The following is a 26,746-nucleotide window of genomic DNA, read 5'->3' as shown; positions in this document are numbered from 1 at the left end:
CACATTGGGACTATGCATACACAGGCCTGCTGCGGATAGAAGTTTCTAGCTTCTAAGAACCGAGGGGGCTCCCCCTCTGCCAGAGCTAATGTTTAACTGTTTTTCCCTCCTAAACCGTCACATGCTCTGGAGGAGTTGCATCCCTTCCCTCAGTTCCTTTCTTGCCACTGTTGGGATAGGAGCTTCTTCAGCTTACTGTGTCACTGACTTCTTCCTTCTTTTATTTATTTATTATATTTTTATCCCAACTTTCCTGACTAAATCTGGGCTCACAACATCATTTTTTCTTAATATTGTCGAAGGCTTTCACTGTCAGAGTTCATTGGTTCTTGTAGGTTATCCGGGCTGTGTAACCGTGGTCTTGGTATTTTTCTTTCCTGACTTTTTGCCAGCAGCTGTGGCCGGCATCTTCAGAGGAGTAACACTGAAAGACAGTGTCTCTCAGTGTCAAGTGTGTAGGAAGAGTAATATATAGTCAGAAAGGGGTTGGGTTGAACTGAATCATTGTCCTGCAAAAAGTATCATAGGTAATGTGCTAATCATTGTCCTGTAAGTATCAAGATAATGTGCTAATGAAGAAACTAATCATCTAAATCACGCACTGCTAGCAAACGGCTATTCCAGAAATGAAATCAGAAGGGCCATTAAAACAAACAAAAATCAGAAAACTCAGGAAAAACAGTCTCCCATAGGAAAGGTATTCTTGCCATTTATTAAAGGAGTCACTGATAGGATGGAGAAACTTTTGAAAAAACATAACCTACAAACAGTGTTTAAACCCACCAAGAAAATACAGCAAATGCTACGATCAGCAAAAGACAAAAGAGACCCCCTCACCTCTGCAGGAGTATATCGTATACCTTGCAGCTGTGGACAAGTTTACATCGGGACAACAAAATGCAGCATACAAACAAGGATAAAAGAACATGAAAGATACTGCAGACTTGGCCAATCTGAGAAATCAGCAGTGGCTGAACATGGACTGACACAAACTGGACACAGGTTCTTATTCCAAGACACTGAAAGACTGGACAATTCTATCAACTATTTTGTCAGATTGCACAGAGAAGCCATTGAAATTCATAAACATCAGCACAACTTTAACAGAAAAGAAGAGAGTTTAAGAATGAATAAGGCTTGGCTTCCTGTCCTGAAAACCTCCAGACTAACAAAGACTACAGTCAACAATAGCCATGCAGATTAGCTTTGGATTCCACACATTAACAGATCACTTCAGGATACAATGGTTCCATATTAACATACCACACCCTCATTAGCACATTAACTTGATATTTACAGGACAATGATTAGCACATTACCTTTGATACTTTTTGCAGGACAATGATTCAGCTCAACCCCCCCCCCCTTTCTGACTATATATTACTCTTCTTACACACTTGACACTGAGGGACACTGTCCTTCAGTGTTACTCCTCTGAAGATGCCTGCCACAGCTGCTGGCGAAACGTCAGGAAAGAAAATACCAAGACCACGGTTACACAGCCCGGATAACCTACAAGAACCAATCATTTTTTCTTCTTTGTTTCCTGTGATCTTTGGTGTTCCCTCTGTTGTTGATCAAAAAAGAGAGAGAGACAAAGGGCCAGATAACAAGAACCTACAGCCTCTGTGGTCTGAGATATAGTCAGCTTGCGAACAGACTGTTCATGCACGGTCACTGTTCTTCTCTCCCACTGTTTATTGCGTTCCCCACTGGGTCTTTACCCAGATGGTGAGTGGCGATGTTAGTGAAATCCCTCTTCAAGAAGTGAATGCAATGTGGCTCTAAGATGATCCACACTGACGAACACGATCTGTGTTTAATGTGTATGGGAGAAGACCTTAATGGGTTAACCTGCTAGGCTTGTCATCAACTTACCCCCAAAGCCAGTAGTGATAGGACTTCACGGCTACTGCTCCCCTGTCAGAACCATCAGTTCCAGCGCCTTGGCCACAGCCCTACTCGCCGCCACCCTGGCATCTGTATTATATGTCTCTGACGTATGTTCCAGATTGGTCAGGGTTTTATAGTTCCACGCTGGGTCCAGGACCAATGTCACATCAAATCTGTTCACTGGCTCTGAGACATCCGAAACCAACACAGCATCTTACCACAGACCCAACTACTGCTGTTGAGTCCAAAGCCGAGGAGGAGAAGGGAATGGCCGTATCCTTCCACAGCTTGGAGTGCCAGTCTCAACCTCCCCCGTATCAAAGGGTTGGCGACCTGACACCCATTTCTCCTAATGAAGACCTTCACCTGTACAGCAAATAAATGATCAGAATGGGTAAGTATCAACATTACAACCACAGACAACAGGCCTAGAGATAAAACATTAAGTAGACTATATCCGGACTCTCCTGGGATTGTTGCCTTTCCTATTCTAGAAGGGTTCAGTGATATAAAAGCTGTGGTGTGGACCAAACCATCCTCCCCACCTGCAACATTGTGTAAGGTGGAAAACCTGTACAGGATCAAACAGGACTTCTGTGACTTTCGCTCCATACATCCCCCACCTTTATCTATTATTGCAGAGGAAATGCAGGCCAGACAGTGCCTGGGCCAGCACTCCTCTCCATCAGATAAGGAAACTCCTTTGGAAGGAACATCTATTCATCTGCTGCCCTAAACTTCTGCATAGCCAGTTACCAGACCATATTGATGGGGGGGGGGGGGAATACCAGCTTTTCCTCTGGGAGAAGCTCTCCCAGTATCTAGAAATGTTGCCTGAGGAAAAGCTTTATTTAGCTAAATTGATCCTGAATGAGGCCATCCAACTGTCTAAGCAGGAAATAAATGAAGGCAGACACACATCTGATGCCTCCACCAAGTCCATGGCTTCGGCTGTCATTCTTCATCAACACTTCTGGCTCTGGACCCCTGCACTTCAGCTGGAAACTCACTGTAAAGTGGAAGATTTACCTTTCAATAGTACTGTACTCTTCCTCTACTGACGAGTTCCTCTCAAATTTGAGGAGGAACAGAAAGACTGCGAAGTTGCTAGGAGTGACACCTGCTTCCCTCAACAATACCAAAGGAGCTTCCCTCATCAACAGGGTTATGCAACACCCTTCTATAGGGGCCACAGATATATACAGCAACAGCAGTTCCAGTATCCTCAACCCAAACTTTTTGACTCTGGAGCCTTCCATAGACTTAAAGGTCAATCTCCAGGTGGGTGTCATAAAACAGTAATACAAATCTGCTAGAGTGGATTGCCCCTTCTATGTTCATGATCATTCCACCAGAGTCCAGTGCTCTTCAGCTGCATTCCTTGGCAAGGTCCCACTCCGCAACCTCTGCAGGGTTGCAACCTGGTCTTCAGAAGACAGCTTCATAAAACGTTACGCCTTAGACCTGCAAGTAAAAAAAGATATACAGGTTGGAAGAGCAGTCCTCCCGTTGTTATTTCATTGAGTGCAACACCCCACCTCTTCTTGGTGAGTAGCTTGCTAGAATCCCAATGTGGGACTGCAAAGAAGACAAGATGAAAACATGGTTGCACTTGCCTGTAACGGTGGTTCATGTTCTGTGCAGGCAAACAGTCCCTCCCTCCTGCCCTGCTGTAAGCTCTCTTCTATATTATTAAGGAGCATTAGTAACTGGTTTTATTGGAGGGGGCTCATGGTGGACAAGAAGGAACTGAGGGAAGGGGGCTCTGCTCCTCCAGAGCACATGATAGTTTAGGCAAGAAAAACCGTGGCACTCTCGCTCTGGAGGGTAGGGGTGACCCTCAGTTCCTGGAAGCTAAAAACGTCTGTCCATGGCAGACCTGTGCACGTGCTATCCCAATGTGTACCTGCCAGAAGATATAGCGATGAACAACAGCTAAAGGTAAGTGCAACCCTGTTTTCTCCTCAGTGGGGACCGAAAATTGCTGGTGAAAAACTGTTTTTGCAGTTTACAAATGTTCCATTACTTATGTAAATGTTCACAAACTGAATGGTATTTTTAAATCATTTTTTTAAAATTCCAGGAACCTGTATGTAAAGTATTTTTAAGCCTTTCCTGAAACGTCAGGAAAGAAAATTCCAAGATCACAGTTACACAGCCCAGATAACCTACAAGAACCATATTTTTAAGCCTGTTAGAATTATTTTTGCTTCTGTGTTACAGTTTTCACAAAGTGGAATATTGTGTGTTAGAAAACCATCATTTGTGACATGAAAGCTCTCTATAATGTCTTTATCTTCTAGAGACTGCAAAGTCACTTTTCAGTTATTCATGTATCCCTCCTAGGGCAGTTTCAGAAATAGATGGAAAGTGTTATACTTCCACAACAACATCTGCTTGTGTTCACTCAGATAAGGATACTGTGCCTCTAGTAAAAATCTGTAATGTTTATTAAAAAGGTATATTGTGCTGTTTGCCGATGCTGGCTCTTATTCATATAATGCAGATTATTTGTCTGAATCGTGTCTTTTAAAAATACGGAGATAGCCAGAAAAGTATGGCTGTTTGAGTATTGTAATAGAATTCAACAGACTCACATTTGAATCCCCTCTTTTCCCTGGAAGTTCCTTGAGTGATCTTAGCTCAGTCACTTTCTTAGCCTAACCCACCTCACAGGCTTGTTGTTGTGAGAATAAAATGAGGGGGGAAAGTGATGTTGTAATCCAATTTAAATTCTTCTTGAGGAGAAAAGCAGGTATGTAGTAGGTTTCATCAGAAAGTAGAAAATAGATGAGTCTTTGTCATCCTGAGTTTCTCTTGTATCTCATATGGAATCTAAACACGTGTGCCTGAATATGTCTTGCAGATCTGTCCATTTTGTCAGAAATGAGGGAATAGTTTTCTTTGCAGGTCTGTTGACCTTAACATTGGTTAGTTAAGTTTAATACTGTATCTAATTCCAGGAAACTTTTTTTTTTGCCTTGACCTGGATAGCCCAGGCTAGCCCGATCTCATCAGATCAGAGAAGCTAAGAAGGGTCCGCCCTGGTTAGTGTTTGGATGGGAGACCAAGAAGGTCCGGAGTCATGATGCAGAAGCAGGCAATGGCAAACCACCTCTCAACATCTCTTGTCTTGAAAACCCCATGGGGTCACCATAAGTCAGCTATGAACTGACGTTAAAAAAAAAATCACAGGAAACCAATTCTTGTATTATTAGTTCTTCCCTGTCATCTTCTCTTCCGTTTGTCTTTTAGTTCTGAATTTTTTGTATGATCATTTGGTGCAACGTTGAGTATTCTAAATAAATAAAGGTGAGGAGGAGAGTCCAAAAGGGCACCATTTGAGGGAGTTTAAAAATGTAAAGTTTTGTTTTGAATCACTCTGGAAACGCTTACCGTATCTTGTGACAAGTGTATTTGTACCTTCATTCTGTTGCTGAAAATGCATATCTTTATTACCAGTCTATTGACTTGAATGTATATTCTGTTTTAGAATTCTGGCATATGAATACCACATCACAAAGATTTGTTATGAAACCAAGACACAGAAGAAGCAAAAGGCAGGTATGTCTCTTTATGCTGCAAACGCCAGTTTTCCCTCTCCTCTGGCTACACACATATCAACTGCCATTCTTCCTATTCAGACAGATTGAAAGCTGCCAAGAAAACCTGATCTACAGCCTTTTGCCTACCAGGAGAAGGCTGTTTTTAGGGTAAATGAGCATTTAGCATAGTGCAAATAAAACATTTATCTTCCATTGCTGTTGTTTATCATGTGACTTACCTCACCTTAAATCATTTACACCAGAACTTTGAATTCTCTCCAGAAACAAACTGGTAGCCCTTGAACATCTCTCAGAAATGTGTGGATTATCCCTGGAAAAGGCGGGGACTTGTTTCCTTGCTACACCCCATGTCAGTATCAAGATACAGGGATCATGTATCCCTGCAGGACTTAAAGCATGGGTTCATCAGGCCATTATAGATACCACTGAAGTTTGTAATCCTTTGGCTCAGGTACCAGCTTCAGCAGCTCTTCTAAGTTAGGTGAACATTACTGCTCCCCAAACTTTCTCTGGCTTAGATAATATATCTTAGCCAACAAATGTGTGTATTTGTTATAAAATTTGTTTTAGTTTATGTACAGCTAGAACCAATATTCACACATTATCCGCTTGAAATAAAGATGCAAAGGCAAGTGGGGGGAGCTGTTTATTTGAGCTCCCCCCTGCAATGGTGCTAGAGGGCTGCTCTGCCTCTCCACACACAACATGGAATTGTTCTGGATTTATAGCCTCAATTATACAGTTCCTCTGGGAAGTCTCTTGTGAAATGGGCTACTACAAAAGCATGCTGTGCATGATATGCATCTATAAAACGAGATGAAGTGTGCTACCAAAATAACCGCTGGAAAACCCTGACATTTTTTGTGTGAAAAATCTAGCAGAAAGAAAAATTCTCAAAATAAGCAGATTCGCTTCTTTCGTATTTTTTTTAGCTTGCAGATTATCAATTGGATTGTAAAGCCTTATTTGTTATGTAATCATCATAGGGGTGTTGTGAAGTAGAAAGATTTCAGTAATGGATTGGGGTTGGACAACGACCAAAGTTTTAGTGTAAGACTTGCCCGTCATCCTTTTTCTATGGAAGCATTCCTGAGTCTGTTATATTAGAATTGTTAAACCTGTCTGTAACCAGCCAAACACTGGAAGGAATGACATATGCTTTGATGCTAATTTGGCATCCAGAAATACTTTTAGATGTTGTTTTTAAATGAGGCCACAATGAAGGAAATAAATTAGTTTGAATGTGATTTGTTCAGAATTGGATGTTTTGCCTCTTTCAGTTTGAACATGTACAGCATCTTACTTTGTCTGCAGGTCCATCAGACTCCACATAAGATTGAAGAGGAAACAAAATATGTTGAGCTAATGATTGTAAATGATCATCTGATGGTGAGGTTTACATACTGGGACTTTTTGAAATCATCAATAATGCAAGTGCTTGTAATACATTAATGATAAAGTACCTACTACAGAATGGTTCTAACCATACAGCAGATGTTGTGCAAGTCTGAGCTCTTTGGCTGGGGCCACTCAGTAGCAGCTTTAAGAACAGAAGACAATCCAGTAAATATAGACAGAGCATTATGCCTAGCATTCCTTCTTGATTCTTTCCTGAATAGTGTGTTATGCTACTAACATTCACCAGTTAAGTTTGAAAGCAGTCATAATTGTCATTATGTCCCCTCCCTATGATACAAACATCTTTCCCCAAATAATTTCTGAATTTCCAAATAGTTCTTCAAGTAATATGTTGACTTCCAATTCCGGCAGGGCAGCTGTATTAAAAAGGTAAAGGTCCCCTGTGCAAGCACCGGGTCATTCCTGACCCATGGGGTGACGTCACATCCCGACGTTTCCAAGGCAGACTTTGTTTGCGGGGTGGTTTGCCAGTGCCTTCCCCAGTCATCTTCCCTTTACCCCCAGCAAGCTGGGTACTCATTTCACCAACCTCGGAAGGATGGAAGGCTGAGTCAACCTTGAGCCGGCTACCTGAAACCAACTTCCATCAGGATCGAACTCAGGTCGTGAGCAGAGCTTTTGACTGCAGTACTGCAGCTTAACACTCTGCGCTACGGGCTCCTATTGTATTAGCTGTATTAATCTGTTAGAATGAAAGCAAAAAAAGAACCTTAAAGTGCAACAGATATATTATGGTATAAGATTTCACAGAATATAGCTCACCGAATATTTGTAGGCTCCATTTCGCAAAAGCTTGTGCCCCAATACATCTTTGAGGATTGGATCCAATTACTCCCTCCCAGGAATCTTCCTCTGATGGAAGGAGTCTGTTGATGGAACACTCCTCACTTAGCATAAGGGAATCATTGGGTCCAACCGTTTGTGTTTGGGGTGCCACACGACTCTTTGTTGTTGCTGTTGGTTTAAAGAAATTGAAAACTAGTCAGTCCTTGCATTTTTAGAATTCCCTACCACTATAAGTGACAAAGACAACTAAATTAGATGTCTCCCTTTTTTTACAAGTAGATAATTAATGGAGGAGAGGTCTAAAACCTGCTATTAGCCATTAGAGCTGATTAGAGCTCTACATATTCAGAGTTTTCTCTGAAAACCAGATGCTCAGAACCTACAACAGAGTAAGTCTGTTGTCTCCATGGCTTGTCTGAGTATGGGTATCTGCCCTTTTTCTCTCAGTTCTGATGGTGGTGGTGGGGGATAGCGAGTTCTGTTGGGGAAAAGGCATGGTGGAAAGGGTTAAGCTCCCAGTAGCTGCTTTGTAACATTTAAGAAAATGGATCTTCCACATGCCAGATCCATTTCCTCAGAAAATACAACAGAATTTGTAAGAAAGCCCACTCATTGCAGAATTATGAAACAGAAGCCAGGGCAGGATAATGCTGCTGCAGTCATCTTGCTTGTGGGCTTCCGAGAGGCACCTGGTTGTCCATTGTGTGAACAGATTGATGGGTCTAGGTCTGATCCAGCATGACTTTTCTTATTATCTTAAGTCCATTCATTCCTCAGTCAAATAACTTCTTGTTCAAATAACTGGCATTCGTTGATGATTTACAGTTTTAGGGGTTTGTAGTCTATGGTTCCTCATGTCAGTTATTTTTGTACAAATTCTCCTTCTCTGCCTCGGGGAGTGATGCTTCTATGCTCCTCCGGGGTCCATAAAGGGCTGGTGTCACAGGTAGGGCTGGTGCGTCGTCAGGGGCTTGGACTGGCAGCACGGGCAGGACTGTTGCGGCGTCGGGGGGTGGCGTGCGGTGGCCGCTCAGAGGTAGGGGCGGCAGAGGCAATGGCAGGTAGCGGGAATTGTATGACGGTGGGACTTGCTCTTCCTCTGGTTGGTTTTGGAGGATTGGAGGGGAAGTCGGCTTTTTACTCAGGCAAGACGGAGGTCGCAGAACCATGATGCGGCATTGATTCTCATGAGCCCGGAGAGCAGATTTTGGCAGCTTTCTTGTAACAAAGCCACTCCACCCATCAATATACGGGAATTGGTCTGGATGGAGGAGCCCTTCTCCGGTAATTTCCGGATAGACCCGCTGGACCAGAGTCTGGTCAAAGCTACCTTCAGGGGGCCAGCCAACCTCGAATGCAACCCAATCCACAGAGAATACGGAGGGTCTTCGGGTTGCATTCGGGATAATTCTGATAGACTTTTGAGAAATTGTGTAACATCCACTTGAGTGGCGTGTCACTACGGGAAACTTTTCCACCCATGAGCCTCCCAAAATGTATACCAGTGTATGCAAAGTGTTCCACAACAGTCTCACACACAAGCAAGGCTTTGTTCATGACCAAACGCGGTCGCCTGGTTTGGAACTGCGCAAACGCCGTCTGGGATGTTAAGTCTGAAGACCACCCCTCCAATCAAACCCAAAACCACTCACACAATTTTCAAGCACGCTCACACGCTTCCCCCCTTTTCCTGACTGACTTGAGGTCCCGCAGTTTCGGCCAAACCTGATGGCTTTACTCGAGCAGAACCTGGAAGTTGATCAGACTTCCCTTCCCCTGATAGCAGAGGGTACCAAAACTGAATTAAAATCCCTTCTGACTCTCACCTGAGTTCTGTGATTCCCTCCGGAGGTGCAGAACTGGTTCTCACGGTCTTGTTGGGTTCGGACGGCATCTCACCCGAAACTGGGATCAGGGTGTCTGTGCGTAACTCTCTCGACCAAAAAGGGTCTTGGTGCCAGAAAGAACTCAAAGGCACCCCGCTTCCAGCAACCCGAGCCGGGTGGGCCAGAGGGGTACAACACCCCGTCTTCCCCCCCTCGGATCCGAGTCACTGCACCAGGGAATGTAGCAGAAAACGGGTTCGTAGGGGGGGAGAGAGACCCGAGACCGTTGTCAAGAAAAACAGTTTTATTCGCAGCTGCAGCTCAGCTACTCTAACAAGTAAAATCACTGAGCCCCGATTGTACTGGGGAAGAGACATTTATCCAAAATCCATGCTCTGACGGGGCACGTCAACATTCCGTGCTTATCTGGTTGTCTTACATAGACTGGAGCCTAAGAGCTCAGCGGTTCCATCCAGTTCCCGTTATCGTTCACCATGGCTTTCCATGACTTTTCCCCTACTACCTTAACACACACATAGCAAGCTTGTATTGAAGCAGACATTTTCCCCCTCCTGCCTCATTTCATTGTATGTTTCATCCAGGCACTAAAAAAAATCTTCCTCCAAATTATTACATAAGACATCCGTTTATGGAATAAAGGGTTATTGATTCTTTTCTTTGCATCCCTGAGAAACAGGAAAGAAAGTAGTCATCTTTTATTCAGTGTACTTTGGGATTATTTGCTCTCCTTGCATTTAGGCAGCTATCTAATCTGGAGGCTGCCAAGGGTGTTTTTCCCCCCTTCATAATGGTTGCAAATGTTGGTTTTGCTGCCAAAAGCAAAGGAAAATATCCACTTCTGAATCTTCAGCAGCACTTATTTATGCAATATCAAATATCTAAAAGACTGCTGTGAAGAAGCGGGAGAACACCTTTTTATAAGAGACTTTTGTTTTATAAGAGGGGTTTTATTGAAGGTTTTTTTTGCCGTCAAGTCACAGCTGATTTATGGCAACCCCTTGGGGTTTTCAAGGCAAGAGACATTCAGAGGTGGCTTGCCATTTCCTGCCTCCGCTTCATGACCCTGGTATTCCTTAGAGGAAGCCAGGGCTGTTACTGCTTAGCTTCTGAGATCTGACAGGGCAGGGCATTGAAGATTTAGGCTGTAAGAATTTATTTTTATAAATTTAAAAGTTTCTTTCCACTGACAAGTTAGATCAGGGGTCCGTAACATGGTGCCTGTGGCTGCCATGGGACCCGCCAACACCTTTCCTACACCTGCCAAGTGGCTTTAGAAAATGGGTGGGGCCAGGTGGGGCTTGTGCCCAGTAGGGCTACTGATTGGCCACTGGAGATAAGATTGCCCGAGAAGATCTTTTAAAAGTTGCTTTGGCAGCAGCCGCCCCCCCAACACAAGGATCTTCACTGTATGGCCGAAAGTAAGCTGTGTATACAAGAAAATGCTTTTAAACAATATATTCTGTTTAAAAAGCATCCAGTTAAACAGAGCTTCTGCCTGAAATGTTGAAGAGTTTCTATTAAACCTATGTATCATCTCACTCCCTGACGTTGTGTGGTTAGCTCTGTCTCCTGTGACCACCACCCTGTCTCAGAATTCCAAGGGTTCCTACAGGGTCAAAAACCTGGGGACCCTTGAGTTATATTCTCAAAGCAGTGTACATTATAAAATGGTTGCAAAAGCCAGTATCAAAAGTTAGCACACACATGTTGACAATAAAATATAATAAGATGGGCTGAGTGGGGGAGAGAAATCCCCTTGACCCAATACTCCTCTCCTGATCAAAGCCTCCTTTTCCAGAATGTTGCAAGCTCCTGGCCCCTGAACAGATCAACCCCCCCCCTTTTCCCTTCCCTTTTTAACTAAGCCAAATGAGATGATATAGGTGTTCCCGGGGACACACTGCTATTTTGAAGCAGTCAGCTCTCACCACAGAACTCCTCTTAATTGTGCTGCATCGGTGGATTCTGGTCAGCACCGCTGCAATTCAGGGGGGGAAAGGGCTGCTTCCTACTTCTGGTGCTGTTTTCCCAACTAAAAACAGCATGCGGGGTGGGGGGTTGTACAGGGAATTATTGGTTAGAATCACGCCCCATGGTGCAGTTAAAAGGAGTTGCCCAGTAGAAAGTGCTTGCAGATAGTGGGGTGTCCCCAAGGATGTTGTATTGTCTCGGGCCTGACTTTCAGCTCTTCTCAGTATTCTGGATGCAAGGAACATTATCATTTCTCAAAAGGCTCAGGTTTCTTTTGGTATCTTTAAAATGGCAAAATAATATTTTTTATGCAAATATCTTTTGGGATCTTTAAAATGACAAAATAATATTGTCCTCCGATGATACAGAAGTCTTAGCCTTGTCTGCGAGTGGGCCTCTTTTGCTGCCTTGGTGATAGGCACCTGACAATGGACCAGCCTACATGCTACAGTAGTCTCTGGAACGGCCACAAGTATTTTTAGGCAGATGCTGTTTTGCGAGCTTTCTTTAGGAAACTCAACTCTGAGACTCATAGGGCCTGATTCAAGTCAGAATCATAGCATGTGGGGAAGGGGGAGGTTAAAGCTTCCCCCGTGCTGTCTTTCTGGTCTGAAATAGGTGACCACTATGTGCCCTGTGAAGAGGTGCATGTATAACCCGATGGTGCATGTGCAGCCCCTGACAGGGCAAATAGTGGCTCCCCAGGGATGTTTTAGATTAAAAAATGGCAGGAGAAAGGCTTAAGCGCCCTCTCCTTGCAAACCAAGGTCCCAATCGAAATTGGGTTCCACAGCTCTTAGAGTTGCATTCCCAGCAGGGAACCCACAAAACTGTATCTGACTGAAAATCCTTGTGGCTGATCTAGAGACGTCTGTAATGTATAATTTGGCCTTATGATGTTTTCTGCAAGAAGAAATAATACTATAAAAGTGGTACCAAATATTCATTTTACCAGGCTTTTAGGAATATGTCCCCATATATTCATTTTCCTTTTTCTATCCCATTTTGTAGTTTTCTATTCTATATTCTTTGCATGATTTACTTATTTCCCCCATAGTGCATTTTCCCTCTTCTTAGTTTTAAAGGTCATTTATAGCAACGATTGCCAAATCTTCTCATCTTTTCATTTATATGTTGTTTCCATTTTTTAGAAACAAATATTCTTTAGATTTTTTCTGTCAGTCACATGAGATTTGGCATCTTCTAATCATAGATGTTCCCCAAGGCCCTGTGAACCACTTACTGATGAACTTCAAAGAGAATCCACTACAACACAGAAACTTGACTGTATATTATGATTCAAGTTATGTAGAAAACAGAATAATTATAATTTCTTCTATATCCAGATGTGTTTATGGGGAACATCTTTTTGTTTCTGTCACAACAGCAACTGGAACTATAGGCTTCTTTTACCATGACAAAATTTCTACATGGAAAGGGAGTCCATGTAGATTACTATGTGATGAATCAAATGGATGGATGATATTTATTTGCATTATTTATAGTCCACATTTCTCATTGATACTCAAGGTGAATTACACAATGTAAATCATCACAATCAATATAATAAGATATTTGATGAGAAAAGTAATAGAACTAGGATTACAGGGATTTGAAGCAATGCATAAGTGTTATTTATTTGTTGATGATAGGGCAGACCTATGTAGAGTGCATTCCTGTATTCTAGTCTTGATGTTACCATGGCATGGATCCAGGTGGCCAGGTTGATTAAAATTTTCTTCATTCCTTTGCCTTTATACATTTGCAAAAATAAAGCCTTTTTATTGTTCTCTCCCATTTATATATAGATTTGCAATTGAAAAATAAAGTATTGTTTTTATTGTAAGGGTATCTTAAACTGACATTGCTTAGAACCTGCTTCACATCAAAATCTGGCGCTGTATATAAAGTTAATCTGAAATGGGATGAAAGAGACCCAGACACCTTGAAACTCACATGGAATTACCTATATAGGATGGTAGTTCTGTTTCTATCACAGTGCTGTTTGTTTGTTTATATGGATAGGAAGAGAGATTACTTAAGACATGCAGCACCTTGAATTCAGTCCTGATGCTTATAATAGGTAGCTAGTAAAAAGATTGAAATTGTTCAAGAATTGAAATTGTTCAAGACTTTCTATTCCTTGGCTGCACCATCAACCAAAAGGGAGACTGCAGCCAAGAAATCAGAAGGAGATTGAGACTGGGAAGGGCAGCCATGAAGGAGCTAGAAAATATTTTGAAGTGTAAGGATGTGTCACTGGCCACCAAGACTAGATTAATTCATGTCATCGTATTCCCTATTACTATGTATGGGTGTGAAAGCTGGACAGTGAAGAAAGCTGATAGGAAGAAAATAGATTCCTTTGAAATGTGGTGTTGGAGGAGAGTGTTACGGATTCTGTGGACTGCCAAAAAAACAAATCAGTGGGTTATAGATCAAATCAAGCCTGAACTGACCCTAGAAGCTAAAACGACTAAACTGAGGCTATCGTATTTTGGTCACGTCATGAGACGACAAGAGTCACTGGAAAAGACAGTCATGCTAGGAAAAGCTGAGGGCAGCAGGAAAAGAGGAAGACCCAACAAGAGATGGATTGACTCAATAAAGGAAGCCACAGTCTTCAATTTGCAAGATCTGAACAAGGCTGTCAAAGATAGGACATTTTGGAGGACTTTCATTCATAGGGTCGCCATGAGTCGGAAGCGACTTGACAGCACTTAACACACACAGTAAGAAAGATAAAGGTATTCCCCTGAGCAAGCACCGGGTCATTACTGTCCCATGGCGTGACATCACATCATGACGTTTACTAGGCAGACTATGTTTATGGGGTGGTTTGCCATTGCCTTCCCCGGTCATCTACCCTTTACCCCCACAAGCTGGGTACTCATTGAACTCAGTTCATGAGCAGAGCTTTGACTGCAGTACTGCAGCTTACCACTCTGCGCCACGGGGCTCATCTTCTAGTACAGTCTGGCCAATGTGTTTCTCCCACTCTGTTCCTGCTAACAACAAGGCAGAGATAGATTTTTTACTTTTGTCTACTGCTAAGCAGATATGTATGACATGGCCTTCAGGAGAAAAGGTAGAAGAACCCCAACATTTTAGGAGAAAGAATGCTAACCTTCTGCAAAAATTGCCTTAAGTAGGCTAGACTCTTTTGGAATGCAGTTGTTAAATACGATTTGTAATAACAATTTGGACTGCTGATACATGACGTCATGAGACGTTAACTTTTGAAATGTTATATTGGTCCCCTTGTGACTGCAGAATATTTTATGCTGGGAAAGAAAAAACAAGGAATTGGCGGCATGTGTTAATTCTAAAGAGTACAGTTGAGACATGATTCTGTGAAACATAATCTATGTCATAACAAACAGAGTTGGTGAAATAATGTATTTGAAACCAAAGATTTCAGCTTTAAATTTTTGTCGTTATTGTTTAACCCAATGGCATCATGGACATTTGTACGACCACATCTACTAGCAAGCAGATGTAATGTCACTACTTTAAGGTCACATTTTGGAACATTACAATGGCATAGCTGTTGGAACCTTCCTATCCTAAGTGTGTATGTACTGACCCAGCATACTGTAAGATCAGGGTTGTTTTTGGTTTTTTTACAAATTAGTGTTATTCTGTTTGTTTTCTCACTACCTTTTGCTGGCCACCAATGAATACATTTAGCCTTCATAGTTGCCATTGTGAACAAATAGAACAATATTAATGGTTGGGTTGTTTGCCAGTCACAAGCAAGTAACACCTTTAATAAAGTTATTTCTGAATGGAAATTGTGTTTCAAAAATGTTTAGAATTTGTCTTTCTTTGTTTCTCAGTTCAAAAAGCACCGATTATCGGTTGTCCTCACAAACAACTTTGCTAAATCAGTAGTGAATGTGGTAGATATGGTAAGTATAATTCACCAGCTGCTGTCCTAGATATATTCTGAGTCTTATCATAGGGATGGTAATTTCAGGACAGAGTGAGAGAGTGATAGCAATAGTATCTTTATTTATCATTGTCGATGTAGCCAGACTCTTAAGGGTGGATGGAGTCACGCTTATCTCAGTAGAACCATTCCTGCGGTTAAGCTTATGCTTATCGTGAAATATGTTGCTGAATCAAAGGCATGATTTTTTTAAAAAACCTATCCTTTTTTTAAATGACCTTTAAATATATTCTAACATTTAGGCCTTGATCACAATGTGTTCAATCTGTTAGAAAGGAGATGACAATTGATCTTTATTAATGTATTGTTCTTTATGCTCGATATATATGTGTTCAGTCTGTTAGAAAGGTGATGACAATTGATCTTTATTAATGTATTGTTCTTTATGCTCGATATATATTTTAAAAGAGGCAAAAGTTTCTATGTTGTTTGCTGATGGTTTGATTTGTTAACGTGCTAGATTTATGAAGAACAACTCAACACCAGGATAGTATTGGTTGCTATGGAAACCTGGAGTACTGATAACAAGTTCACCATATCTGAAAACCCACTGGTGACCCTGCGTGCGTTTATGAAATACAGAAGGGATTTTATCAAAGAGAAAAGTGATGCAGTTCATCTTTTTTCGTACGTAATTTAATGGAGCTTTTTTTGTTACTGTTTGGGACAGGGAGATCTGACCCTCATTCTAGTGATAGTACTGACTGACACATTTTCCCATGTATACTTGTAAGACAACTCAACAAAATGCACAGGAATAAGCCTAGGGAATAAAGTAAAACTGTATTTTCATTGTGATGTAATTCCAGCTTTTTAATACCCAAGCCTAAACAGCAGTTTCTGTAAACATCCATTGGGGCAATCTTATTTCTTCTAAAGTATGTTTTAGATTAAACCCCAGGCCCACCTGTACTCTGTTTCAAAATCCAAAGCAGAACTGCCAGCAGCAGACATATTTGCTAAAACCCAATCCCCTGTAAAGCTGACATGGGATTTCTAGAGCCAACCGGGCAAGTGGATGGTAACCAACCCCCTGCCCTTAGTCTACAGTTTGCCCCTTCAGGTAATTATTTCCTCAGATGAACTGTGATACGAAGAAAGTGAGCTTGTTTGGAGAGAAGTACTTGAAGGGTGCAGTAGTACTCCTTGGATAGTTAAGAAGGGCTATGACCATCTCTGTTGATTTGTCCCCATAATAGTTAGGCTGGATGTTTGTTCCAATCTAATCTTCTTGTGACTGACTTCCCAAGGAGTAATACAGGCATATAAAGCAAGCATCTGTTGTTTTTCTTAGTTGACTAATACCTTAAGGTAGGGGTTATCTTTTCTTTCTTTTTTTAGGTTTTAGTGTTTTTTTTTTATTTTAACTTTATTTAAAAAAACAAATACAATACAATACAACCAAATAAAATACAATATTAATCCTATTCTCCGTGGGAACTTAACAGCACATGTACAGCACATGTGATTCTTACAAGTAGCACTGAAACTATGCAGATAATAATATGGAACTCTACTGGTTTACGTGACATGCAGATACACACATGGAACAGAGTGAGTAGCACATTCCTTCCAGAGATACATTTTCCCATACCCATGGTAACCTATTCCCATATGTCTGCCTTATTATCAAAGTTATGAATCAACAGATGGGGAAATCCTCAGACACATCCCCTTTCCATTGTCTGTTTTGAACATTATAGTTTTTAGGTTGCTGTTGTTTTCTAATTGTTTCCTTCTGTTTTTTAAAGAGGGAGTCAATTTCAGAGCAGTCGCAGTGGGGCAGCTTACATTGGTGGAATTTGCTCATTACTGAAAGGTGGAGGTGTGAATGAAGTAAGTCTTCACAGCTCTAGAAATACAAACTGGCACAGTGATCTCAGCATTTCATGGTGTACTTTGACAAAACCATCTCTAGTTCTATGTTCATTACGCAGTATAATGCACTGTGCTAGGAAGTTTCAAGAATCAATCCCCTTTGTGTCCTTGAGTTCTAGAGTTCCCCAGGCCAGGGGAAAATGCGCTCATCTCTAAATGATCTTCCCTCTAGATCTCTACCAGTTTGTTTTGGTGAAAACCTGAAGGGCTAACCTAGAATTTGATAAACTTCTTGTAATGGGAAGTTTAAGCCAGGCTACCATCTTTCTGTGCTTTTAGAGTTCCTTTACTGGGTCTTAGAGAAAAATGCTAGCATTGATACCCTCTTCTATTCCAACTTTTAAAGAGCAGTTTGACGTTTCACTTTAAATTTCACACTCACAATTGCAGAATGCCGTGAGCTCCCAAGGGAAGGATGATGCTTGCTAATACTGATACTTAACTAAAAACCTGCCCATGATATAATGGGGCAATATACTGTACCTGAGTCTTTTACCTATTCCTCTCCATGATCCTAGCATCTGCAGGCAACTTGTTTAGCTTTAACAGTGCCATCTAAAGCAGAGATACATTATTTGAAGTATGCTTACAAGGATGTAACTCTATTTAGGACTGCACTGTTACAAAGCTAAGTTATCTAAGCAAAATTGAGAGTGGCTTCAGATGCATCTTTCCATGTGTTTTGCTGTTTCTGGAAATGTAATAGTGGATGTTATTTGTTTTAAAAGTAATTTTCTTTGTATCACTCTGCTTGCTTGTTGTTCATCTTCAATTGAAGGGTTAATCTATGAACTGAATGCTTGAGCATCATTTTTTTTGGTCAGGGCAGTTACTTGAAAATCTGTTTAGAAAGGTTGACGTCTTCCTCCCAAAGCAATTACTGTCTTTTTTTTCAGTTTGGAAAATCTGATTTAATGTCCGTTACGTTGGCACAGTCCTTGGCTCACAATCTTGGTATTTTCTCAGACAAAAGAAAACTGCAAAGTGGTAAGGTTTTTCAAACGAGTATGGCCATTCTTTTTCAAAATGTTAATTTCCCCCAGTTCTTTTCTAAACATTAAATGCTTCCCTTTTTCAGTCTTTATGGTATTACATGTTTGTTTTTAAGAAACTACAGTGAAGGGAATCCAGCTGAATTTTTGGGTGGCAAGAGCCTTTTGTTAAATATAGGGGATAATTGATTGTGAAATCTTAAATGCAATTTTGGCTCATTTGACATTTCAGAGGGACTTCAATTCAGGAATTTTACTGCACATTATTTATTTAAAATATTGCTTTAAAATAGAAATGTGTGTCAAAATAATTTAAACGGTCAAATTGAGTGGGATTTATTTCTTTATTTTTAGGTGAGTGTAAATGTGAGGATACATGGTATGGATGCATAATGGGAGACACTGGGTAAGGCATTTAATTAGGAAAATTGCCATGGAATGTAAATGTAAATTAATGGTTGATGAACTTTTTAAAAAGCAACTATGCTGACTATATGGCCTCAGTTGCGTCCAGGCTCACAAAGTTACTAAAATGAAATATGGATACTTTTAAGGTGACATTGAGAATGTGAATCAATGACCATATTGGCTTTAGTAGTATTACACTTGGGTAAGTGATAACCAAATCACAATGACAGAATTATTATAACAATCACGAAAACGATGCCTTGTTATTCTCTAAGGAATATTTTCTAAAGAATTGTTATTGTTATTCTCTTGTTATTCTTGGAGCGGTGGAGTCTGATCTGGAGAACTGGATTTTACTCCCCACTCCTCCACATGAGCAATGGACGTTAATCTGGTGAACTGGATTCCCTTCCCCCCCACTCCTACACACGAAGCCAGCTGGCTGACCCTGGGCAAGTTTCAGTTCTGTTAGAGCTCTCTCAGCCCCACCCACCTCACAGGGTGTCTGTTGTGGGGAGGGGAAGGGAAGGTGATTGTAAGCTGGTAGAGAAAGTCGGCATATAAAAACCAACTCTTCTTCTTAAAGAAGCTACATAGTCTGAATGGTTCAAGCTGATGTTCATGTAGATGGCTATGAGTTGGATCCAGCCATTTTCCCCCCTAGTCTCATTCAGTTCCTGTGCATATTACCAGCCCTAGCCACATGGTTTTTGTACATGGAAGCCCATGATTCTCAGCATCGCCTTTTCAGGTGGTTAATATGAGAAGCTGCCTTATAATAAATCAGGCCATTGGTCTATCAAGGTCAGCCAGTATTGTCTGCTCTGACTGGTGGCAGCTGTCCAGGGTCTTAGATACAGGTTTTTTACATAACCCACTACCTGAACTTTTTTTAACTGGAAAAGCCAGAGATTGAACCTGGGACCTTTCTCATGCAGCATAGATGCTCTACCTCTTAGCCACAGCTGCCTCCTTCCTTTTTCACCAGCAGAAAAGCTGCTTGGACCCAACCCCAAGCTTTGATGGCTGCTGATCATGATGGCTAAATATTAATTACAAACCATGTGAGGGGAGGGAGGCCTGCAGGATGCTAGACCAAACAGACCCATGGTCTGATGTAGCAGGGTTCTTCTGCTAGATGCCTTATCATTGGTTCAGAAAGCTTGTGGGTACCTTTTCTTGTCTGATGAAGACCAAAGTTTGTCCAAGAATTCATCTGGACTTTTCAAGTTCAGTATTGCAGGCTTTATTCTTCATGTTGTTTAAGAGCAGCTTAAATAATACTGGGCCTGTTTTTTCATTGAAACTTTGAAAAGGGAACAGTGGCATGCCTAAATACGAAAACAAGCAGTGTTCTTCCAGGCTAATCAGTCTCCTATTATATGTATACTTAACTGCTTAGTTTAGTTTAGTTTATTGTTGTTACGGTCATAACTGCATTTTTTTAATAATAATTTTTATTTTTGTTTAAATACGGGATACAAAAAGGAAAAAAGGGAAGGGGATAGGGGTAATCTGTCTGATGTAGACAAACACATTTTTTGGTCTAATAAATTCAAAAGCATTTTACATTTTCAAACTATAATTACCAGGCATTCTCAGGTCATAACTGCATTGAGGCCTCATACAAATATTCTGTTCTGCAGATGAGTCATGATTTTCTCATATGAACTGAATTCGTGTTTTGCCTTGGTGATATTTAAACTGAAATATAAGTGCCATCTGTATTCTGTGAACATTTATGTGGGTTTTACATGTGAGAGACCTTGATCATATTCCTTTTAATCTTGCTGTATCCACGACTGGCCCAGATAATCCACCAATATAAAAAATTGAAGCTAGATATAGGGGTAAACAAATATAGATTACTTAGGATATTACCCCCCAAATGCAATGTCATTTTGATTACACTGTTCTTCCTGTTTTATTTTATAATAGCTCAACAAAACAACTAACCCTCCCACTTTCCCATGGAATTACGTTTGGACAATTCAGCCATTTATGAATTCAAATAACTAATCAACCAATAAAAAACTTATTTCTTCATTAACAGCTACTTCCTTCCATCCAAGTTCTCCAAATGTGATGTTGAGGAGTATCATGAATTTTTAAATAATGGAGGTGGAGCCTGCCTTTTCAATAAACCTTCCAAGGTAATATAATTTGACTCATGGGAAGGTCATGTTCTGTCGTTCTGATTGGGCGCTGTAGTTCTGTTCAGGCCACTGTCATGGCCATTGTCTTGAAATGCTTGCTGACAAACAAGTATGAGGTGGTACGGTAACAACTGTTGTCATTTCTCAGTTCTATTAAATGAGCCATAGCCTGCACTAATTTCCCACTGTCTGCCAGCCATAATTTTAAGATTGCTGACTTTGAGCTTCATTGTGCTAAATTGCTTGAGCACCTTAGAGACTGTCAGGTTCCTCCTGTGTTTCTTTGTGTTTCAAAGTGCTCTTGGCCTTAACCGCCAAAATACTTTTGGCTTGCGCAACTTTCAGAAGAGTAGCTTGGGGAATTCTGTGAAGAGAACTTTTGAAACAATAGAGGGAGCAGATTGGGTAAGCATATCAAATATAAGTGTACCCTTTGGATCCTGGTCATGGAACACATGTCTTGAAGCATCTGAATTAAATGTAATTTTTATTGTCCGTTGGAGAATTATAAAACAAAGAGTGCATTTAGTCATCTCTACAACATTGTGCTTGCTGACACATAAAGTTGATTCTCCTTGGCAAAATTTGTTGTTTATATTTTTTAAGTGTTGCACTTGAGAGCAGTGGCATATGCATGTGTGTTTTCTTTAAACATCTAGTGGCAGATGGAGAGGATAGTTAAATCCTCTTTATTCAGTGATTCCTGCAGGTTTACAGCTTTCTATTCTTAAGTTTAAAAAATCTTTGTTTTTCAGTAGTCTTGCATAATTGTACTATAAATCATGCTGTATAGATAATGCATAGCATCGCAGGATGGATTGTAAACTTTCAGATTTTTTTCTTATGCAGTAGTGAAATGTACCCTGACCTGGATAGTCCAGGCTAGCATGATGTCATAAAATCTCAGAAGCTAAGTAGCATGTGTGTGTAAAGTGCCATCAAGTCACAGCCGACTTATGGAGACCCCTTTTGGGGTTTTCATGGCAAGAGACCAACAGAGGTGGTTTGCCAGTGCCTTCCTCTGCACAGCAACCCTGGCATTCCTTGGTGGTCTCCCATCCAAATACTAACCAGGGCTGACCCTGCTTAGCTTCTGAGATCTGATGAGATCAGGCTAGCCTGGGCCATCCAGGTCAGGGCTAAGTAGCATAAGCCCTGGTTATTACTTGAATGGGAGACCACCAAGGAAATCCAGGGTTGCTATGCAGAGGCAGGCAATGGCAAACCCCCCTCTGAATGTCCCTTGCCTTGAAAACCCCACGGCTGGGGTGTCGAACTCATTTGTTATGAGGGCCGGATTTGACATAAATGTCACTTGGTCGGGCCGGACCATGCCTCGCCAATCCAGATTGGGACTGGGGGGGTGGGTGGCTTTTTCGGCTGGCGATCCCACAGCAGGCTCACCAGCCCAGATCAGGACTGGGGGGGTGGCTGCCTCAGTTGGCTCATGGGCCAGATAAGAGCTCTCAAGGGGCTGGATCTGGCCCACGGCCTTATGTTTGACACCCCTGCCCTACGGGGTTGCCATAAGTTGGCTGTGACTTGATGACACTTTCCACTACTTCATTACTGAAATATAGAAAGTAAAACCCTGAAAAGGAAGAATAAACCTGCAACTGAAACATTAATAGTACATTCCTAAGGAGAGTTACTCCAGTCTAAGCCCATTGAAATGAATGGGCTTAGACTGGAGTAACTCTCATTAGGAATGCACTGTAAGACTTCTTTTAATTCTGTATCTTTCCCGGCATTGTACTTACAACACATAAATACAGATAGATATTTAAGATAGAAAAATACCTTAATTTTTAAAGTAAACGTAAAAAGAATATGCTTGTAAAACTCAGAGACATGTAAAGATGAATTAAAAATATCTCAATAGAGATAGGAGTCTTTCCAAAGAAACAACAAGTGCTAAGTCTTGCTTAACAAGAAAAAAAGAATGTTTCGCTTTATTTTGCATATGTTATCACATATACGATTACCTGGTGCGAATGATTAATGGGGAGAACATAGCTCTGACTTTTTAATTAACTTTTAAAACTTAATAATGTTTTTCCACATTTGTAAATATTTTCCCCACTGCATCTTTTTCTGTTTCAGCTTCTTGATCCTCCAATATGTGGCAATGGTTTTGTTGAAGCCGGCGAAGAGTGTGACTGTGGTATTCCCACTGTAAGTCCTCCAATGCGTAGTTACAGGAGCAGCTCTTCTAGATAGGTGCAGAGCCCTTCACTTACAAACTGGAATAGTTAGAAGGGGAATTAAACCAAAAAGGAGCTCCTTGGATGATGTTTAGGAGCTTATTTCTTCTCATTCATTCAATAAACACAATATACAATAAACTGCTAGCTGTGTACCTAAGGGGCAAAATATACATTACGTGTGATCCCAGCTGAGTCACAGGTGCCTGGCCAGAGTCTGTCACACGTTCATGTGGGGACTAAACTTTAAAACCTCTTCATCACTCCTCACAGCTCCAAACACTACAAGGGGGAAGGAGGGGCTTCAGACTTCCCCCATGAGCCATTTTAGGCATCTAGATGGTCACCGGAGGGGGGGGCAGTTTGCCCCTTCCTCGGGCTCTGCATTTCTATCCCAAGCCCCCACTATGACTGTTTCCTCTGGTGAAAATGGAGGGTGGGGGGTCTGAATCCCTTCCTTCCTCTTGTAGAGGTTTTTAAAAAGTTAGTTTCTGTGTGCAAGTGTGACTGAGAATTGGGTCAGGCATTCATGACCGACTCATGTCACCTGTAACGTGTATTTGGGCTGTAAGTACCTTCCTCAGTGCACATGCACTGCAGTACACCAGCCTTTACCCAGAATGGAAGGGATGTCTCCCTTCTGTTTACTTTTGCAGCCCTGATGGTTGCCACCCTCCAGGTGATGTATGGAGACCTACTGCTATTACAGTTGTTCTCCAGATGACCAAGCTCAGTTCCCCTGGAGAAAATGGCTGCTTTGGAGGGTGGACTCTTTGGCATCATACCCTGCAGAGGTCCCTCCCTAAAAACGACCCCCCTTAGGCTCCACCCCAAAATCTCCAGGTATTTCCCAATCCAGAGCTAGCGACCCTAAGACCTCCCCTCCCCAAGACCCTAATGTTCAAGTTACTCCTGCCCACAGTGTTTTATTTAGAGGAAGCTGCAGACACTTTTGATGAAGTGTTCTTTCCAAACTTCCATTACGCAATTGCTTCTACTCCTCAGGAATGTGCTGTTGAAGGGGGCGATTGCTGTCATAATTGCTCTCTAACGGCTACCTCCCAGTGCAGTAATGGACTTTGTTGCAAGAAATGCCAGGTATGTATTTAAGTGGCTTCTGTTTTGCTATTTAAAATAGACCAGCTTGTCTGCTCTCATGAAGATTAGCAGGCCTTGCTTGTTTTCTCATGGTTCATTTTCAGAGTTTAGCAAAAATTCTTGAAACGTTTTCTTGGCAGGAAGGACATCTTTGTAATAACCTCTTTGTCCCCAAGTTTGCAAGTTGAGCAGGTATTGCTAAGACACTCACAGTATCAAACAGAAAGGCAGTGGAAGCATCACAGTAATGTCAGTTCAGCATTCCAGAAAAAGTAATTGTGTACAGAGCCAGCGTGATGTAGTTGCTAAGAGCGGCAAATTCTAATCTGGAGAACCGGGTTCAATTCCCCACTCCTCCACATAAAACCTCCTGGGTGACCTTGGGCCGCCCAAAGTTCTCTCTGAACTCAGCCTGCTCGGAGGCAGGCAATGGCAAACCACCTCCGAACGTCTCTTGCCTTGAAAACCCTACAGGGTCGCCATAAATCAGCTGTGATTCGATGGCACTTTCCACCACCACATGATGTTCTGGGTTGAACTGTTGACAAGGTATATATATACTGTATGTTCTGATCTTTCTTTCCCCAGTTTGAAGCAAAAGGAGTTGTGTGCAGAGAAGCAGTAAATGATTGTGATATTCCGGAGCGTTGCACAGGCTCTTCAAATCAGGTGAGGTTTCAAAACAAAAGAAATGAAAAATATGGAGTTGCTTAAAACTAATTTTGGGGTAGGGAAGCAAAGTTAAAAGTTAAGATTGAAAAACTACATTTGCGTTAATTTTAGATATCATAATACAGCTTTAAAAGCTCCTTCACTGTCCATCTTATCAAGTGGTTCCCTCCACTTTATCTCTAGTGTTCTCCAAATCTCCACAAAATGGATGGGTACTCATGTGATAACCAACAGGTAAGTGTGAAATTTTAATTTGCTTTTTATAGAAAATTGTAACAGTATAGGATAAGCAAATCAAAATGGGTCTGTTCATAAATTGATTGAGTTTGTAAAAAGGACACAGATGAGGTACTGAAGTATCTACTTTTAGATGTTTACTGGCAGAATTTAGTTCCTGTTATATAATCCTAGCTTTGACAGCAACAAAGAAAATCAAGTTTGGAATACTATGTACAGTTCTGGTCACCACACCTAAAAAAGGATATTACAAAGCTTGAGAAGGTGCAGAAAAGAGCAACCAAAATGATTAGGGGACTAATAACTGCCCTATGAGGAGTGGTTAAAACACTTAGGGCTGTTTAGCTTGGAAAGAAGGCGGCTGAGGGGAGACATGATAGAGGTCTATAAAATTATGCATGGTTTGGAGACGTTTTTCTCCTTCTCCCATAATACTAGAATGCAGGGTCATCTGCTGAAGCTGGAGGATGAGAGATTCAAAACTGATAAAAGGAAGTATTTCTTCACACAACGCATAGTTAAATTGTGAAACTCCCTGCCCCAGGATGTGGTGATGGCTGCCAACTTGGAAAGCTTTAAGAGGGGAGTGGACATGTTCATGGAGGAGAGGGGTATTCATGGCTATTAGTTAAAATTGATACTATTCATGATGCATACCTATTCTCTCCAGGATCAGAGCAGCATGCCTATTATATTAGGTGCTGTGAAACACAGGCAGGACAATGCTGCTGCAGTCGTCTTGTTTGTGGGCTTCCTGGTTGGCCACTGTGGGAACAGACTGCTGGACCTGATGGGCCTTGGTCTGATCCAGCATGGCCTTTCTTATGTTCTTTAGTTTTTGGGTTGGATCCAGCATTAGATTTCTGTTGGAGGAGTGAGTTTCTCTATTCCCTCCCTCCTCTGTTGATCTCTGATTCACCCCAGGAGCTGTAGTGGGACAGGGGGGGCCATTTCCATCAGTGGGAATTACTGTTGAATCCAATCCCTTATCCACCTACTCACAGGAGGAACCCCCCCCCCAGCCAAAATAATAATAATAATGGCTAATAGCTCATTTATTTCAGCATTTGGAAATCGCACACTGTGATGCCAGTGATGTCATCAGGAAGCACAGCATCCCTTGGAATTCTCCCAACACCTGTGAATTCCCCTAAAGCCTGCTGTAGTAGAAAATATATCCGCTCTGTTTAGAAAATATATCAGGCTCTTTTTTAATATGGGAAAAAATATTAATGTTTTATGTCCTTGTGTTGCTGTCTCTTTAGGGCACTTGTTTTGGAGGACGATGCAAAACAAGAGACAGACAGTGTAAATATATTTGGGGAGAAAGTGAGTAAATACTCTAAATTTGTTTTTTTTAGCTGATATCCTTTCGAAAGGCCACTCCCTTAGCATGAAGGCAGATGACCTCTAGTATAATAGGCAATATAACATGCCATGATGAACACAGATCACATTGTAATCAAGTTGGTTACAATATACATTGTAGCTGCGCATCCTTTACAAGCATTTTTTAGAACATCTTTCCCACCTTATGACTAGGATAAAAGGACTTCAGTCCCCACCTGCTCTGCTGTGTCTGATGACGTAGAAAAGAGCAAGAGTCCAGTAGCACCTTAAAGACTAACAAAATTTCTGGCAGGGTATGTGCTTTCATGAATCTCAGC

At 41.5% G+C, this 26,746-nt stretch overlaps 1 protein-coding gene across 1 annotated transcript in view; it reads left to right on the top strand.

Moving 5' to 3' along the window:
* The window catches only part of ADAM22 (ADAM metallopeptidase domain 22), a 120,802-nt gene that overhangs the window by 58,109 nt on the left and 35,947 nt on the right, over positions 1-26,746 (top strand). The window contains exons 7-19 of the mRNA XM_056857095.1: positions 5,387-5,457; positions 6,774-6,848; positions 15,322-15,393; positions 15,895-16,061; positions 17,186-17,270; positions 18,209-18,299; positions 18,659-18,710; positions 20,766-20,865; positions 22,972-23,043; positions 24,078-24,170; positions 24,759-24,839; positions 25,026-25,076; positions 26,345-26,408. Coding sequence (XP_056713073.1) covers positions 5,387-5,457; positions 6,774-6,848; positions 15,322-15,393; positions 15,895-16,061; positions 17,186-17,270; positions 18,209-18,299; positions 18,659-18,710; positions 20,766-20,865; positions 22,972-23,043; positions 24,078-24,170; positions 24,759-24,839; positions 25,026-25,076; positions 26,345-26,408 — 1,074 coding nt within the window. The remainder of the gene's footprint in view (positions 1-5,386; positions 5,458-6,773; positions 6,849-15,321; positions 15,394-15,894; positions 16,062-17,185; positions 17,271-18,208; positions 18,300-18,658; positions 18,711-20,765; positions 20,866-22,971; positions 23,044-24,077; positions 24,171-24,758; positions 24,840-25,025; positions 25,077-26,344; positions 26,409-26,746) is intronic.

The sequence above is a fragment of the Euleptes europaea genome, chromosome 11, assembly GCF_029931775.1.
Source record: "Euleptes europaea isolate rEulEur1 chromosome 11, rEulEur1.hap1, whole genome shotgun sequence".
Classification (NCBI taxonomy): Eukaryota; Metazoa; Chordata; class Lepidosauria; order Squamata; family Sphaerodactylidae; genus Euleptes; species Euleptes europaea.
This window is presented reverse-complemented; position numbering and strand designations above follow the sequence as displayed.